The following is an 18,707-nucleotide window of genomic DNA, read 5'->3' as shown; positions in this document are numbered from 1 at the left end:
AAAGGGCATTAGAAATCAATATTGTTTTATTTGCAATCATCTTTTTATCAGTCTTTTTATCATTGAACACAAGCCTATCACTTAACCTAAAATGTGGCCATAACAGTTTAAAAAAAAAATTATTTAACATAAGCTTATCACTTAATCACCAATGTGGCCATAACAGTCTTTTTCCCAGGCGTGCAGGAACTGGACGTTTTGTGGGATGCATGCGCAGGTGGTGCTTCGTTTAGTAGGACACATTAATGCGTTAATTTGACAGCCCTAGAAATGACTTAATTTGGTTTTTAAATAAAGCTGCCGCTTCAGCATTTCTGCTCTTAGCTGGAAGACAGATCCCCCATCAGGGATCAGGGACAGGGAAGGATCTCCATCCAGCTGACCTGAGGTGATACCTGGGTACTAGCAGAAAATGCCCTGTTCCCTCCTCTCCACTTGCCGTTTCCTGCTCCCTGCCTGACTACCTAATGCAAATAATGGCTCTGCCCATATTTAGGTGATTCACTCAAACCAGCGAGCCACTGATGACATCCGATGGCTTCACCCATGCTTCTTTAACTGATGCTTCATAGGACACAGGAAGTCTCTGTGAAGGTTAAGTTTCTAAGCAGCAGATTTCATTTTTTTATATTACGCTGGCCTATTTAAATTGTTATACTGAAGTGCACCAAACTTGAGAAGGTTTATAAAAATAAAATAAAAAGGCTTTTGAATATTTGACAGGAGCTTGACTTTGAACTAACAAAACGTTACCACTAACAGTATGTTAGCATTAAACGGATGTTAGCACAAACAAGATGTTAGCAGTAATGGGGCATTAGCAGAAGACATTATTTACTGTATATTTGCAGATGGTCCCTAACATGGCTGGCGTGGCTCACTATCACTTAGTAGGGAACTATTTTTGTGTGTTTAATTTATTTTCAGCCCTCGGTTGCCATTGAAGTACACTGTACATGTTAGGTATTCTCCAGATTGTAACCACCCATTTCAAGAATGCTGCTAAACCAAGAAGTGCAACAATGTTAAAATTGAGCTTAATGTAGCCATTTGATATATTGTTTTCATAGGGAAATCACAGGAGCAAATATGATAATGTGCCCACCACTTTTATGCCAGACCTTTTGAGAGACATAACAATAAACAGAAGAATGCTGTATTTATGTTGCAATTTAAAAAAAATATGTTTATTGAGACAAAATTGTAACAAAATGTATTGTAAAGCATTGCTAAATTCTCTAGTTTGATCCTTATGGGAGTGTGAATATAAATTCTCTTCAAAAATTTCCATCAGTGTGATTATAGAGAATATGGAGGATAAAAATAATCTCTTTAAACTTTCACACTATTTTAATTCTGAGGGAATGGTTTTTATTTAACAGGTATTTATTTTGCTTATTAATACATATAAGAGAAACTATCTTCACCTCACAGTGCTTGCTTATTTACCTAGATTTAGCACTCACTTTTCATAACAGGAAATTAAAAATTATATAAATTAGTATTTTTTTTGGCATGGTTCATATTAAGAATTTGTCTGAAATTTTAAGACAAAATGCTCCATAGTATGAGAGCATTTTGTAAAAAGTAATGATTTCATCTTAATATTGTACATAAAGTGTTTTGTTTAAAAAAGAGTTGTTGAACATTTCTCGTTTGGTTGTATAGTTTTTCAATCAAATGTCCAGAGCTGCTTCCCTCAGCACTAATCTCGTTATCTGAACGTTATCTTAATGTGTGTGGAGACATAAAAAGCTGCCCTTGTAAAACAATAATTTAATAATCGAATTAGAATGATTTTTGGGTGGCCTATATTTTTTTGTTACGTAATCTCTCAGATGTGTATGTAATTTATCAGGCCAGTATATGAAATGCTTAAAAAAAAGAGTCCTTGGAATAGAATGTTTAACTTGGGTGTGGGCACAGCAAATTGTGAAATACCTAAGATGCAACATACTGCAAATTAAAGAAACATCGGTGGTACAGTGTTAACTATTCACTATCAGTGAAGGAACGAGTGCAGATACTTGGCTGAATCCTGCAAAACAATATTTTTCACTTACCAATATTTTCTCCTGGGTCTGAGAGACCGCCAGGGAACTTCCATGCATTTTTTGTCTGAAAAAGCAACAGAAAGGATTCTGATTAAACAACATTTTTTGCCTTACTTTCTGAATGTGTTTCTGTGGTTGTGCATAGAAGGAACTATGCATTACATTCCAATCCATGTTTTTGCTGTGTAAATTATTATTTTTAAAAATGTGATAAAGGATTACACTACATCTTTATTCTCAATGTCATCTGAGCTTAAGATCCACGTTTCGGTATTACAGATATCTGGATATTTACATTTCACTTTTTTCAATACAAAATAAAAAAAAATACGTAAATGAAATAAATAAATACCCACTCATAAAAATGCTGCTGGAGAGATGATAATGTGTTAATTGTTTTAATGTCCAGTTGTACTAATGAATGGTGTATTGTATGTCCTAGCCTATTGCTTTCCTTCATATTAAGAATTGCACACTTTGTAGTACTGTCAGCCATTGCACTGGGTATAGATGTGTTCCTGTCTCTTACACTTACACTTACACCTATATAAAGTAGTATCAATAAAGTGAAAAAACATTTTCAGAAAGATAAACATGTTTGTTTTTATTTACATCCACACATTGGACCTTTTTCAGTGATGGCTGGAATCATTAACTGCAAGTAAATAGCACATAGACCAGCATAATAAAATAATAAAGCAGCAATTCACTTTTAAATACCTAGTTAAAATGTGGTGACATTGTTACAATGTGATTGATTTTTCCTATCAGAGTGCACAGCGCTACACTTACAGTGCCATGATTTCCTCGATTATTGCATATTTGTCACGGAATAGTATCATCAGACATGAAACATTAGACAAAAGGGAGACCAGGTAAACACAAAACACATTTTTTAAAATTATTATTTCAAGTATTTAATGAAAAAAGTTATCAAACACTCATATCACCCATGTGAAAAAATAATTCCCCCCTTAGTAACACAATCAATCAATTAACCAAGTTTAATTGATAATTATATTCAGTTGATTAAGAAGAAAATTCAAAAGAAATTCCAGAACAGATGGGGAAAAAACTTGTTGAAATATATCAGTTTGGAAAGGGTGACAAAGCCGTTTCTAAGGCACTGGGACTCTACTGTACCACAGTGAGAGCCATTATCTCCAAATGGAGAACACTTGGAACAGTGGTGAATCTTCCCAGGAGTTGGCAGCCTGCCCAAATTTCTCCAAGGGCACAGCAACAACTCATCCAGGAAATCACAAAGATCTCAGAACATCCAAAGAGCTGCAGGCCTCTCTAGCCTCAGCTAAGGTCAGTGTTCATGACTCCACAATAAAGATACTGGGCAAAAATGGGATTCCTGGGACAGTAACAGTGTGAAAAGCCCTGCTAACCAAGAGGAACATCAATGCTCATCCCACATCAGCAAAAAAAGCACCAGGAATATCCCTAAATCTTTTGGAATAATATTCAATGGACAGAGGAGTGAAAAGTGGAACTTTCTGGATGACATAAGCCGCGTTTCCACCAAAATTACCCGGAACTTTCAGTCCCAGGAACTACTTTACCAGGAACTAAAAGGTTCCTTCAGCCAATGGTTGTCTGCGTTTCCACCAGGGTCTAAAGTACCGCGAAGATTAGGCAAATTAGCCCACTGACGTTGTCGTCGGTCCATCTGTCATATGATTTCTTCTGTAACCCCATACTACCACCGAAGTAGCCTACATTATTTTCTAATAACCGGGACAGCCCGGAGGGGTTTATTCCACATATATACAACGGGTTACCAACAATGACTATATATGGTTACTTTTGTATTTATTGATTTTCATATATCCTCTCAAACACATTCATTAACAGCAGAAAACATGCACACGTTGTAAACAATTTGCTGTTTTATTACTTTCTCGTCGTCAATTCCATATAGGCTAATCGCAAAATGACAAGAATAGAACGAAAACTCGGACTTGCGTGAAAATGTAAATTAGTAGTGGTACAGCCACCGTTTGCTTTCCTTCGAAGTTACTGCTAGCCGAGCAGCGAAGTGTGCCCTCCAGATGCGAACCATGCACCATAAATGAGTCCACAGTCTTCCTGGTCTTTTCGTGGAATTGAAAAATGGCAGTAAAATTGAGTAAAATTACGGCAGTCTGAAAAAGCTAAAGGGAAGATTACTAGAATTAACCTGTTATTTTACCCGGATAAAAAGTGCGGAAGGTGATTTCCAGTTTGCTTGTACTGTATCACCAATGTTAATTATGCAGAACTACCGCATACCTCACATAACTGTATCAAACGTTTTGAGTCAATTACAACGGGCTAACAAAGAAAATCCGGAAGAAAATATTCAGCAACCGAATTAATCCGTTTGAATGTTTTGGTAGCCTACGTAATATGCTGTCCCAGCACGAATGCTTAGCATTTTATAAAACGAATACTAAAGCAAGAAAAGAACAGAAGAGCACACGTTATAATTCCAAGACGTTGACAGGCTATAACCAAAAGTAGGCTACTGCGCCGCATAACATACAAGTTTGATTTGAAGTTATTATGAAAATAAATTGGTTTGCCGCTGCATATTTTCAAACATGGCGGGTAATGGCGGAAAATAAATACAACACAAATGCTTCGAGTACTCGACCAATCAGAAATGTTCAGCGCTGCAAGCTCCACCCAAAAGGTTCCTGTACTTTCGGAAAGTACTACCCCCCGAGCAGGAACGTTTTGGGGGGTAAAACAAAGCCCCCAGAACTAAATTTAGACCCTAGTTCCTGCGGTGGAAACGCACTGAGTTCCTCAAAAGGTTCCTAGTTCCGGGGTATAGTTCCTGCGGTGGAAACGCGGCTATAGGTACCATTATGTCTGGCGTAAAGCAGAGAATCAACAAATAAAGAAGGCTCAGCACACCAAAATATGCCTCAAATTGAAGCATTACATTTTAATAGAAGATGAAAACAACAAACTTTTCAGCGTTAGCTTTCTTCAGTGTAAAATGAAAATACATAAAGCAAATACGTAGAACATAATACCAACAGTCAAACATGGTGGTGGTAGTGTGATGGTTGAGGATGCTTTGCTGCCACAGAACTTGGATGACTTGCCATTATTGAAGGAACCATGAATTCTGCTCTGTACCAGAAAATTCTTAAAGTGAATGTCCAGTCATCTGTCCGTGAGCTGAAGCTGAAGCGTAACTGGGTTATGCAGAAAAACAATGATCCAAAACACAGAAGCAAGTCCGCATCTGAATGACTGAAAAGAAACAAAGTTCAAGTTTTGGAGTGGCCCAGTGCTTGACTTGAACCCAATAGAGATGCTGTGGCAAAACCTGAAATGATATATCAAATTACAAGAAACATTTGGTTGTCATTATTTCTGCTAAAGGTGGTGCAACAAGTTATTACGTTCAAGGGGGAAATTACTTTTTCAAATGGGTGTTTGACAACTTTTTTCATGAAATAAATGAAATATTGTGTTTACGCAGGTCTAATGTAACATTTTTCTTACTGATCTGAAACCATTCAGTGTCAGTAATATGCAAAAATAGTAAATTCAGGAAGGGAGATAATACTTTTTCATGGCACTGCATAAGATGACCTCCACAGCATTCACAGGGCTACAATGTAATTAGCTGACCCCTACAGAGTGAAAAGAGCTCCACTGATTCGCTGGCTCATACTGAATGCTGAGAACCAAACTATCAGCACAGGGAGGAGTCAGTACCAAATATTTAGTTCACATCACACACAAATTTATTATTATTACTATCTAACAAAAGGAATATACTTCTGTCTCACCAAAAAGGGGAATTAAACCATCTATAAAACAATTCCACCTCCCCTCCCCAAATTACTGTACAAATCCTGTCCCTCTCTCTTTCACTGTTGCCATCTCCTTCAGAGAGAGGCTGGGTGCTGAGGGGCCCTTGCGTTTCGTCAGAACATTAAAAACAAGAACAGTGCAGGCCAACAGTGTGGCCCTGCCAAACTGGCACAGGGCCAAAGCTGCACAAACGAGGGCCTCTTTACAGACATGAGGCAGGGGGAGGGGCCCCAAATACTCCCCTCCCCTCACCCAGCCTCACCCACATCACCTAAAGACTCTCATTAACTACATCCCCCACCCCCGACCGCCCCCCCCCCCCCAAAAAAGACAACAAAAATAAACACACACAAACAGTGACCCACAGTCTCCTCTCCTAATTGGGCTTGGTTTGGGACACCAGAATAGGGTGGCATGGGGCGGTGCAGTGGTTTCCACACATCTGGCCAAACAGCCTAGCTTTTCTTTCAGAGATAAGTCTCTGCTGACTTCTGGGAGTGGTGGCAGCTATCCGTATTAACTGAGCAGAATGTGGAGGAAAATAAAGAAATGTTTTTCCTGTTTTTAATCAAATTCTTTATGACTTTTTATTACTTTTTTCAATAGACAAAAAAACAATGACATTCCACCTTATAAGATAACAAACCCCCCTCCTCCCACCCAAGGTATCTGCATATAATTCCATTTGTATACAATTATATACGTACTAAAATACGTGCATACCTTCCTATGCACGCACGTATACATGCATATGAATTCAAGTGGAGCAATTAAACACTGTATATGCAACATTATAAAATTAAGTAGAACTGACATAAATAATAGCAAAAATAAAATAAACGTGCCAGATTTGACTCTAGGAATACATACTTCTCTGCGACAGCTATATGAAGGACTATTCTTGCCTCCTTCATTTTGGTGGAATGGGTATAAATCTCTTGAGGACTGAATCACTGTAACCACCAACTAAAAAAAAGTTAACTTTTTAGGTAAATGTTGCTTTTTAGGTTTAGTAATAAGTTCTTATAGATCAACAAATGGATCACTAGGTTACAGTCCTTCCTGATAAGAAAACAGTCCCATTTCTCACACTTACTGACTGACAAATAACCTTACATATATAAACGTAATCACAAATGCCCTCAAACAGAAATGAGCACACTCCTTAACAGTCTGAGCAGCCTCCGCCAGCCTCCCGTACAGGCGTTGCACAATTCCGGAATGCTACAGCAGTTACTGGAGCTGCTGATGCTGTAACAGTGTGAAAGGAACACTTGGGAAGCACTGATGGGAAGGAGCCTCCCTGCAAGAGCTGGGTACGTTTCCAGGGATACTGCAGGCACGCAAACTGCGTCTTATGAATATGAACAGAAAGAGCGAGGGAGAGGGAGAAAGACAAGAGATAACAAGAGTGAAAAAATAAAAGGGAAAGAAAAAGAAACCCTAAGAATGAAAGAGAGGGTGTGTGTGTGTGTATGAATGGCAGGGTGAGAGTGTGTGTTTGTGTGTGTGAGACAGAGAAAGAGAGCGACAGAGAGAGATGGTCCTGATATTAGGAGAGGGATCCGGGATGTCGACGGTTTCCAGGAAAGGGCTCTTAAATAAAGCATTGTTTGTTTTTAGCAGCGGGAGAGGACAGAGCAGCAGTTCACCTCTGAGGCCTCAGTGGGGTGATCCAGTACAAAGGCTCAGACAGTACCAGGGCTGTTCAGAGGGGAATGTGCGGCCCAAAAACCCCAATATCTCTGACTACAAGCGTTTAACGTTCCATCATAACCCTGCATATCTGCTCTTCTATTTTTTATCTCAACAAAACCGATTACTTTTTCACCATGACAAAATTGTTTTGGTCAGGCTCAGAAACATTGCATGCCTTTGATGTAATTCTTTGTGATGATTTTTTAGAAAGTAATACAATCCCCTTTATTGACCGATTTTTCATTAAAAAAAAAAAACCTAAACACAGAATCAAAACAGCGCAAAAAATTGTTTTCCTGCGAAGTCCCCCTAATCTTCTTACTATCCGTGTGTTGGCATGCACCCAAAAACCTTCTGATCCCAGCATGGATAGACTGTAAGCTAGAAAATGGGCAGCAGTGGTGCTCTGAAGGGCAATGCAGTAAAGGGTATGTGAAGGGTTTTGGGTCATGGGTCATGCACGTAAGTTGATATCATTGTGTCTCAAGGCATTCCACAATCTCTTGTCCTCCTTGTACACTTTTGTGATATTGCAGGGATGAAGGAATTCAGCAGACTGGCGAAATGCCACTGACACTGAAACGGATGCAAAAGCCATTAAATTATTCCTGAATATTTTCACAGATGAATGTGGGACATGCAGACAGATAGACAGACCTTGTTTCTGTCTTGTACGACGAGAACTTTTCTGCTTGACTCATCGAGGACCGCGCCTAAAGTGAGAAACAGAGCAAAGTGACTACAAAACCTTCACTGAAACAGCCTCTTCAGCTCACTCACTTTATGCTGCCCAAGAGGTTTTGGCCGGCATTCCAGTTGGTTTTAGTGATAGTTAAATTTGCCAAACTCTGTGATGGAAAAAACATTTCTTGCTCTTCATTGTTAGTCAAAATTGAGCAAAAAGTTGGAATCCCAGCCAAATTCACATTTAGATGCAGGCATGTACAGATGCTCTTATAAAGACAGACTTACACAAGAACGTACCTGTACATTCAAGCAACAAAACCAACTAATTATGGCCTTCAAGCGAGACCTTGATAAGTAGAATAAGGTGTCCCCAACCCTGGTCCTGGAGAGCCGCAGGGTTTGGTCCTGGTTTTTGTTCTCACTCAAATATGTGGAATTAATTCTGACCCAAGAGACCAGGTGAGGTTGTTACTGTTAGTATCACTCACGTCGTATGAGGCGTGTGTGTGTGTGTGTGAACCACATTTTGGAAGTGTTGGTCTGGTGAGTCAGATCTCACACACATGCACACACAATGTAATTGGAGTGGGTATAATTTTGGGGAGGGTGTGACTAAGTGGATGAACTATGCAGAGAGGAAGTAAAGCTTTTCTTTTTTTTCCCTTAATCCATCTGCTTGTCTACAGTGCGCCTCCTACACAGGCTGCCTCACAAAGACACAGGAGGGGAGGGGAGCAGGACACTTAACCCCCACCTGCTTTGGCCTTTCCGTGTGGAAAGTGACATCATTCCGGCTCTCTGAGCCCTCTGCTCCCCTTTCCGGCAGGGCCACGCTCTCAGAGGCTGTCATTAGACGGCAGCTGCGTGGGGAAAGTGGTTTGCCAGAAAGCGGGGTGCCGCGGCCTGAGGTAAGGCAGCGCCTGATCAAAGGAAGGCAGTTACAGGTCACCTGCAGGTCGACCGCCTCGGCTCCACTCACTGCTTGGCAAGGCTTACCATTTGGCCATTGCAGGGGCTCACCGGACAGCCACAGATACAGCACAGGGAGGGACTACAGTGAGCTGCAAATCACTGACTTGACTTCAGGTACATTAAAATGGATTTCTATGCTGTGGACCAGGGTGTCCCACAGCGCTGAACAACTGCAAACACAAGCTGAAAACCGTTAGAAAGGTCCTCTCCTGTTCAAGGCCCTACATGTAGTGACAGCTACTACAGGCTACCACAGGTTTTCTTCACTGTATTTCTGATTATATTAATATGCTATATTAATACACCATTTAATATAAAACCATCAGTGTAAACTTGACCTCAATCAGTGAAAACCAATGAAAAGCGATGTTGCAGATTTCACAGACCAATTGGATACTGGGCTCCAGTTCTTTTCATGCTCTGTGTTTCTTAACTGCAGGAGGTTGTGGCTGCAAAAGGGAGTTTGCAGTGCTGTATTACAGTACACAGCATCTAATGTATTATCCTTGGTCACATCCCTTCATAAACTTTTAGGCGATGCATTAGATTGGAATGTTTTGACTTGAACGACAGGGAGATGAGATTTTCAGTGTTACGAATACAGGGCTGAGTAACTGGTGTGGGTGAAAAATCCGAGACCCGGCTGAGCATCGTCTGCTGTTAATCATTAGTAATTAAAATGGAAATGAAAACACAAGAAATTGCAGACCGACGTGGCTGTACAAAGGCACGTTATACTCCGGCCTTTAGCGATACGACAGCTGTGCTACAGCTGCAGACCTGAGCACAAAGACAGACCTGCAGCCCATTCCCACAGGGTAACATGTGGCTTCTCGATAAAGTGGAAGAAGCTTTTCACCTCTCTCTTCTCAACAAGCACTAAAAGTTCCTTGAAAATTGTGAGCATCTTAAATCAATTGTGTCACAGCAATCAATCAGACCATATTTAGGCTAGTAAAAAGGCAGAAAAAAAAAGCCTCCTCACTTCCATTGCATCCAACTACCCCAGCAAGGCGCAAAGCAAACACAATCTATGACCGCACAACGACTAGGTACACTCTTTCCATTGAAAGTTTTGCTTCCCTACTCTTGAAGCCAAAGCATTGTGCACCTTATTAAAAATTCATTCAGGGGCATGACCAAATAGAATATGGACATTCTGTGCTTTAATATAACACCAGCAACTCCTGTTACCAACCTGAACCTCCTGTAATCAAGAAGCAGCAAGGATGGAGCTGAGTACGTGGTCATTCTAAAGAATCTAATATGACATCCTGATAAACTTCTAGTAATAATGCTTTAGCAGGCTATGCCACACCACACTGAGGATATCATGTGTTGGTGTGGGTAGTTGCTTTGGATTTTTTAAGCATTTGCAAATCAGAGAGCAGGAGTTCCCAAACTTATTCAAAAATGACCATCGTATCACAGAGGACTCTACTTCAAAAAAAAAAAAAAGGTTGCCTGATACCTTTATCCAACTACCATAAGCCACAAATGAAGTGGTTATATAGGTACAGGGAAAAGCAAGAGTTCTTTCTGGTTGTTGTTCCATCTGAACTTGATTTTGGGCTGATGGGTAATTAACCCTTCGAACAGTAGGTTTTTTGGAATGTTTATTCTAATTCAGTGTTCTACAACTCCTTTGCTTTCAATTACCAGCAGTGATCATTACATCAGCATTAAAACATTCAGTTAAGAACATTCTAATCACATAAATGTGATCCTGCACCTTAAAGGGTTGAAGCTCAGAGCCAGAACAGTCAGCATGTGAATGATGAAGTGCTGTGTGGCTCCAGTACTCAGTCATGTGAGGTCCTCCCTTGCAGGTGATGCAATCCCATCATGCCTTTGGAGAGGCTACAAGCGGGCCACCGGAGACAACCTGTTCCCTCCGGTCCCTTGAGAGGACGAAGTGAGCGCTAATTGTTTCCTCTTTCACACCCACCCCTGTTCTTCACTGCTCAATTTTCTCATGAAAAAGGGGTACTTAAAATGCAGAATGCAAATCAGCATTTACTTGTAATTTTCCCTGTTTGTATTTTGGATCTTAAAATGGCATGAGAGGCCTGTTCCAAATGGCTGTGATACAAAAATAAATGCATCTGTTCCTCTGGTCAGGAGCTCTAAAAGGGGAAATACCCACATGGTGAAACCTGTTTTTACAGAGGAGGAAGAGGAAGCTAGGAGATGAAGGTGGGCGGACAGAAAGTGTAATTGTGGCTGCCATCAAGTCTCTGAAGGAATGACAGATGTCCTCAGAGCACTCTGCAGACGTGCAGCAGGACAGCAAATAAGTGTTTGATTAGCCAGACATGTTCTAACATGCCCATGTGTCCAGGTAATGATGGCACAGGGTGCAAGGCTGCCCTCTGGTGGTCAAATATTCTCTTTCTCACACACATACATACATTCTCTGTTCATTAAAACCTGCACTCAGGCTCATCCCACACAGTGCACACTCATGTTTGCTCTCTCACACACTTCAATCATTCACATATTCATGCACACATGCACGCACACACACCATACACAGACAGTTTGATGAGTCTAGAAGGTCTAAATGGCCTGCTCTCCTCATGAACTGTTATGTCCTTTAGACCTTTGTGCACTGCCTAGTTTAATTTTTGTTGCTGTTTTTGTCAACTATCCAGTATTCACCAGTACCCTGTAACTCAGGAAAGCTGAACAAACCCACGACTTGTGCATAAACTTTTTGTGGGCTTTTCATTCATGAGTTTTTCCTCTGTTCCAGAGTGATGTCTGCTTCGATCAAATACTCCAGTACGCATTTGTTTTTTTTGTTTTGTTTCATGTTTGGATGACTGCTGTTTTTCTTCTCTCCTCTTAATTATCTCAGAAGGGGCCAGCTGACCTTCACCTCATCCCATTCCCAGAGTAAAGGTTGCTTCCAGAGTATTCCAAAAACGTGATGTCATTCGGCAAGTAGCTCACATTGTGTCCAACCATTTTCCATTAACCATTATCCAACCATTTTGAGTCATTTCTAAGTAAATACAAACAAAAATGTGAAATATGTTATTAATCATCAGTATTTTATCCATTTCAAAGTTCGCCACTGAACTCATTCACATCTGGGGACCGCAGATGTGAATGAGTTCAGTGGCTAACTTTGGTACAACTGATTTGCACACGCTCCTTAGTCAAACTAATATAAAAAACTCAAGATTTAAAAAAAAAAATAACGTAAATAAATAAGTAAAATTCCAATTAAAATTGGTCATTTGAACCAGAATTCAACAAAAAACTAATGAGGAAATTAATGATTGACAGACACATGACAGGGACAGAAGTTTTTATCCATATAAAGAAATTTAAACTTAAATTTCCAAAACCTATTCAGAAATGACCACAATATCGCAGAGGACTCTACTCCTTCAAAAAAAGGTTGCCTGATACCTTTATCCAACTACCAGAAGCCACAAATGAAGTGATTATATAGGCTAGGTACAGGGAAAAGCAAGAGTTCTTTCTGGTTTTTGTTCCAATTGAACTTGATTTTGGGCTGATGGATAATTAAAACTTTGAACAGTAGGTTTTTTGGAATGTTTATTCAAAATTCAGTGTTATAGAACTCCTTTGCTTTCAATTACCAGGAGTGATCGTTACATCAGCATTAGAACATCCAGTTAAGAACATTCTAATCACATATTTGTGATCTTACACCTTAAAAGGATAAAGGGTTGAAGCAGAGCCTGAACAGTCAGAGTGAGAATGATGAAAAGTTTGAGTAGCTCCAGTACACACGAGGTGACTGTTGAACAAAAAACTAAAGATGAGGAAGTGAACGGTTGACAGACACATGACAGGGACACAAGTTTTTATCCATATGAAACTCAAAACAGTTATTCAAAGCAATTTTTGAACCTGTTATTCCTCCATTTTAAATGAAGAATGAAAGACAAATGTTGAGGTAAAAGGGGCAGAACCTGGCCGTAAAGTGAAGATCTCGTAGCAGGTTACGGTGACAACAGTCTCGGAAGATGCAACCCTCAGATTAAAAAACAACGATGTTTGGGGCGATTTCCCCTTTAGCTGACTGGTAACGTGCTTGCCTCTGAAATCTATGGACGAGTGAGAGGCCCGGATTGAAATCCCACCTTGGACTCAGGCACATCTCTAACTTGTTGGTTACACCAGCTTCACTTATGATGTTGCCCTTTGCTGATAGGGCTTGACTTTAAATTCCACTAATCCTCTATTCCAGTGGTTCCCAACCTCGGTCCTGGAGACTGCCTGTGTGTGCTACTTTTTGTTCCAACCAGTTGCAATCCTAGAATTTAAAAAAGCTGTTAGTTTTTCTTAATGAGGTACTTCTCAAGTCTAGAGGGATTATTTGCCCTCTAAAGCCACATTATGTCAGAAATAAGAGTCTTGGAAAAACCCTATGTCTACACTGCGTGATCGCACCATTTTAAAAAGCAAGACAAGGCTAGGGAGATTAATTTGATTGACTTATGGTTTTGCGTGAATTCCAGCTCATTTTAACCATACAACATACAACTAAAAACATTTAATTGGGCTGTAATTCAGAGTTTAATCTATTACCTTAGAGACCAACTCATAGACAGAGGATAGTAGTCTATTACGTGTTAGCCAAGCCGAATTTCCAAGATTAGAGACTGAGGTTGGGAACCACTGCTTTATCCCACTGTAATACTCTGGGGCAGACCTGAGTAAAGCACATCTGCATATCAATAGCACTTTGGAAGCATACCTTCAGTTCATATAGGAGATTATGTTATGCCTCAGTCTTGAATTTCATAAGAGTTTAAGTAATCATATTACTTGATACTCAAGCAAACCTCACTCATTATGCTGGCTTGCTGGCTAACTGAAATCAAAATATTTAAACTATCGCTTTTGCATCAGTATAATCTTTGTGGAAAACTCATTTATATTTCTGAAATACAAATAAAATAAACCCACACTTTAAACAGTTCCGCTTTTGGCATTTTGACTGAGTTTAACGTAGCTCCCTTGCTGAAGAGACAACAGACCAAGTGTATAACATTAGTACAGACAGCTCTGAAATTAAGCACCAAAATGTGCATTGTGATCGGTCCAGTAGATAACATTGCTGGTCGTATAGAAATGGGCGCAAGACAATGACTTCTTCATAGCAGGTATATATATAAAACGGGCACATTCACTGCTGTGCCTGCACTAATAATTACTTCTTAACTAAGCTACTGTAGCTACCCTGCAACGTTTCATTTCTAATGTTGTCTAGCCCTATAGATCCTCTACCAACATGCAAACAATTAGTAGGTCTGCCGTGTACAATAGCCCATTAAAAACACTTCCATTTAAAAATATGACATAAACTTTCATTTATTTGTCATGAATGGTAAAGGAAAAATGATTAAATCCATGCCTATGTGTGTCATTCACCTAGAATGTGTGTTTGCATGCATGTATGTGTATGCATGTCTCTCAGCCTACATTTATATGAATTACTATTATCACAAACTCATAACAAACACAGTACAAAAAGAAATGATATCTGATGAAAATGTTCTCAATGTACAAAAATGCCAAGTAAGTCATTAATTCAAATCTAAGCCTGCCAAAAATGATTTATATCAAAATTGCGCCCAGTTACATGAAACAATATTGGTTATCCAGACCTGGGTCAAATACGTGTTTGTTGTGGATTAAAATACTTTTCTGTGCCCTATTGATCTTGCCTGGTGTAATTTAACCTGCCAATATGATCAGAAGGTGGGGTTTGTACTTTTTGAGAGTATTTCATCGGTTCCAATGCACCAGACAAGACCAGTAAAGCATAGAAAAGTATTTGAATCCAAAACAAATACGTATTTGACTGCGGCTATCTTAGCTCACACAAATTAAACAAGCTGTATTCCAAAGCAATGCTACCCAATGTTTCCAAAATTATTTCAAGTAACTCAGCCCTGTGTTTTTTTCATCCTACCATCTGAAGAGAACGTGGTCATTGAAACTTTGTGGGTAATTAATGCTTCTGTTTGGAGTTGTGGTATGAATTTCCATCCATCCATTATCTATACCAGCTTATCCTGAGCAGGGTCGCGGAAGGTTCTGGAGACTATCCCAGCATGCATTGGGGCAAGAGGCAGTCAATTTAGAGTCTCCAATAACAGTTGAGGCCAAAAGTTTACATAGACCTAGGCTAAAGATATTCAACCTCAGTTTTTCACAACTCTGCACATTTCATGTTACCATACATTTCTTTTGCCAAGTCAATTAGGGCAATTTGTTCACATCAGAGGTCATTTTAAAACAATTGATTAGACACAAATTTATTTCAGCTTTAATTCACTATATCAGAATTCCGGTGGGTCAAAAGTTTACATTCACCAAGTTGACTGTCTCTTTAATTACTTTTCCTTCTAATTGACTAATTGTCATAATTAGGAGTTAATTTGGAGTTCATTGGCACCTGTGGCTGTATTTAAGGGCCGACCTTTAGAGCCACTGCCTTTTTGCCCTTGATACCATGGGAAAATCCAAGTAACTCAGCCAAGACCTCAGAAAAAAAAAATTGAGGACCTCCACAAGTCCAGTTCCTCCTTAGAAGCAATTTCCAAACAACTGAAGGTGCCACGAGCATCTATACAAACAATTGTATGCAAATATAAAAATCTTGGGACCTCACAGACAATGCATTGTTCAGGAAGAAGGCACAAATTAACTCCCAGGGTTGAGCAGACTTTGGTTTGAAAGGTTCAAGTGAACCTCAAGACAACAACAAAGGAACTGGTGAAGGAGTTGGAGGCATCAGGTACCAAAGTATCTACATCCACCATTAAGAGTATCCTACATCGCCATGGGCTTAAAGGCTGTCGCGCAAGGAAGAAACCCCCTACTCCAAGACCGGCATAAAAAAGCCAGATGAAGTTTGCAGGTGATCACCAGGATGAAGACCTAGGCTTTTGGAGGAGACTTCTCTGGTCAGATGAAAACAAAATTGAACTGTTTGGCCATAATGATCAGTGCTATGTATGGAGGAAAAAGGGTGAAGCTTTTAGTTCGAAGAACACCATCCCAACTGTGAAGCATGGGGGTGGCAGCATCATGTTGTGGGGGTATTCTGCTGGAAAAGGGACTGGTGCACTTCAGAAAATATATGGCATCATGAAGAAGGATTATCTAGAAATACTGAAACAACACTTCAAGACATCAGCTAGAAAGTAAAACCTTGGTTGCCACTGGGTCTTCCAGCAGGACAATGATCCTAAGCATACCTCCAAAGTTGTAACAAAATGATTTAAGCCGCTTTTCCACCGCATGGTACTGGCTCAACTCGACTCGCTTTTGGTACCAGGTAGGCTACTTCGTTTTCCAATGCAGGTAGTACCCCTGTCAAAAGTGGCTTTAAAGACAACAAACTGAAAGTATTTGAGTGGCCATCACAAAGCCCTGACCTGAATCCCATAGAAAATTTGTGGACTGAACTGAAAAAGCATGTCTGAGCAAGGAGGCCCACAAACCTGACTGAGTTACACCAGTTGAGTCAGGAGGAATGGGCAAAAATTCCGGCAAAGTATTGTGAGAAGCTTGTGGAAGGCCACCCCAAGCATTTGATCAAGTTAAGCAATTAAAAGGCAATACCACCAAATACTAACAAAGTGTATGTAACCTTTTGACCCACTGAAAATCTGATATAGTACATAAAAGCTGAAATAAATATGTCTCTTCGCTATTATTTTGAAATTATGTAAATAAAGTAGATACCCTAATTGACTTAACACAGGAAATGTATGGTAACATGAAATGTGTGGAGTTGTGAAAAATGAGTTTTAATGTCTTTAGCCTAGGTGTATGTAAACTTTTTGCCTCAACTGTATCCTACCTGCATGTATTTGAACTGTGCGAGGAAACCGGAGCACCCGGATGAAACCCACTCAGACACGAAACATGCAAACTCCACACAGAAAGGCTCCAAGCTGAGATTCGAACTGACGACCCCCTTGCTGTGAGGCAACAGTGCAAACCTCTGCACCACCGTGCCGCTCGTGGTATTAATCTGATGCAGGCAATAGGACACTTCGCAGAAACCTGTACAAAATTTTCTGAGCCCACAACCTACTTAATAAGCAAACAAACACAAGAAGGGGTAGTCTATTTAAAGACCATTTAATGTGTGTATTAATAGGGGAGCATGCAAGTGGCTTCCAAAGTCTTACCTGCGACTCCGACCTGGTGTGTGGCGAACGCGGGCAGTCTGCTCTTGCCCTCCGAGAGCCACAGGCAGAGGGTGGACCGGTCCTGCCGCGCATGGTGGAAGGTGAAGCCGTGCTCAGCAGCCATGGCGATGTAGCGGCTCTGGGCGATGGGCACGTGCAGCCACACCGCGACACGACCCTCCGCCCTCCATTGGCTGAGAGAGTCTGACACATACAACAGCAAAATAGGTCTACATACCCTCAAAACGACCATTTAGAATGTCATGGCTTTACAAACGCAGAAAGATCATTATTATATGATGCGAGGATATTTAATTCAAACAGGCCCAACTCTGACACTGCTATTGTAGTTTACAATTTACAAGACTGCTACTGTTTAACAAACTAGTAGTAGAAAATGAAATTACTTTCTTCACTAACACATGCCGGTAACACTTTTCATAACTATATTGAGTCTTGCCAACATATGACAGTCCAATGCCTTAACGCTGTCATGTATGCAACACATCAACAAAACACATTCAAAACAACTGATTCAAAATTACCGCTTCAGACATTATGCCAGAGTTGTGACATTGGTCATCAGCTATTATGACACTGTCACGGCTGGTTGACAAGGGTTGTCATTCTTATTTATGTCAAGTAAAGTGTTTCCAACATGACATATAACTGGGATTTGTTTAAATCGCCCGGCACCAAACAATAGCGGGCCAACTTGCCTCGCAGTTGAAAACTGAAGGTACGTTCACTGACGTCCGGTGAAAAGTCTCGTTCGTCGAGGTGCACAGTGATTCCACCGAACCTGTCCACTTTCCCGGTCATTACATTTCTGTACGAAACGTTACCCTTCTCACGGTGGAGCTGATTGTTAGTTCCAAAACAGGATAAAAATCTATCTGTCCTCTTTGTTAACCACACAGAATGCACAAATACAGCACTCGGCTTCGTGAGTATTTTATTCAGGATAAGCGACATTCTGCAATTTAGTGCCGCCATAATCATCCGTCAATTATAAAAAGTAGGCCGTATGTCGCCTTTCATTCACAGCACGAAGCACAAAACAACCCGCGTCTTGCATAAACAGTAAGGATTTGTAGGTGCATAAAAACCGTAATGTTCGCAGTGAACAATATTAATTTATTTCTAGTTTAAATCGTGTGCAGGTGTATAATTGCTTATAATAATTACTGTCTTGCTGTTTGACATCGGTTAATTGTATTTTCATGCAGTGTGTACATTTGAATAAAAATTATAAACAAAGTTCAAAACGGAAGACTTT

The 18,707-nt window shown here is 40.2% G+C and overlaps 1 protein-coding gene across 2 annotated transcripts in view; it reads right to left on the bottom strand.

The window, feature by feature from the left end:
• The window catches only part of nudt6 (nudix (nucleoside diphosphate linked moiety X)-type motif 6), a 20,462-nt gene extending 1,755 nt beyond the window's left edge, over nucleotides 1–18,707 (bottom strand). The window contains exons 1-4 of one of the 2 annotated variants that reach the window (XM_035425296.1): nucleotides 18,148–18,703; nucleotides 17,429–17,632; nucleotides 8,235–8,290; nucleotides 2,064–2,118 (exon numbers count right to left, since the gene is read on the bottom strand). In XM_035425296.1, the coding sequence (XP_035281187.1) occupies nucleotides 2,064–2,118; nucleotides 8,235–8,290; nucleotides 17,429–17,632; nucleotides 18,148–18,430 (598 nt within the window). In that variant the 5' untranslated portion in view covers nucleotides 18,431–18,703. Of the gene's footprint in view, nucleotides 1–2,063; nucleotides 2,119–8,234; nucleotides 8,291–17,428; nucleotides 17,633–18,147 lie in introns of both variants that reach the window. The other variant, XM_035425298.1, reaches the window with a different exon arrangement.

Source organism: Anguilla anguilla, chromosome 7 (genome assembly GCF_013347855.1).
Source record: "Anguilla anguilla isolate fAngAng1 chromosome 7, fAngAng1.pri, whole genome shotgun sequence".
NCBI lineage: Eukaryota > Metazoa > Chordata > Actinopteri > Anguilliformes > Anguillidae > Anguilla > Anguilla anguilla.
The sequence above is the reverse complement of the archived record's forward strand: the minus strand, read 5'-3'. Positions and strand labels throughout refer to the sequence as shown.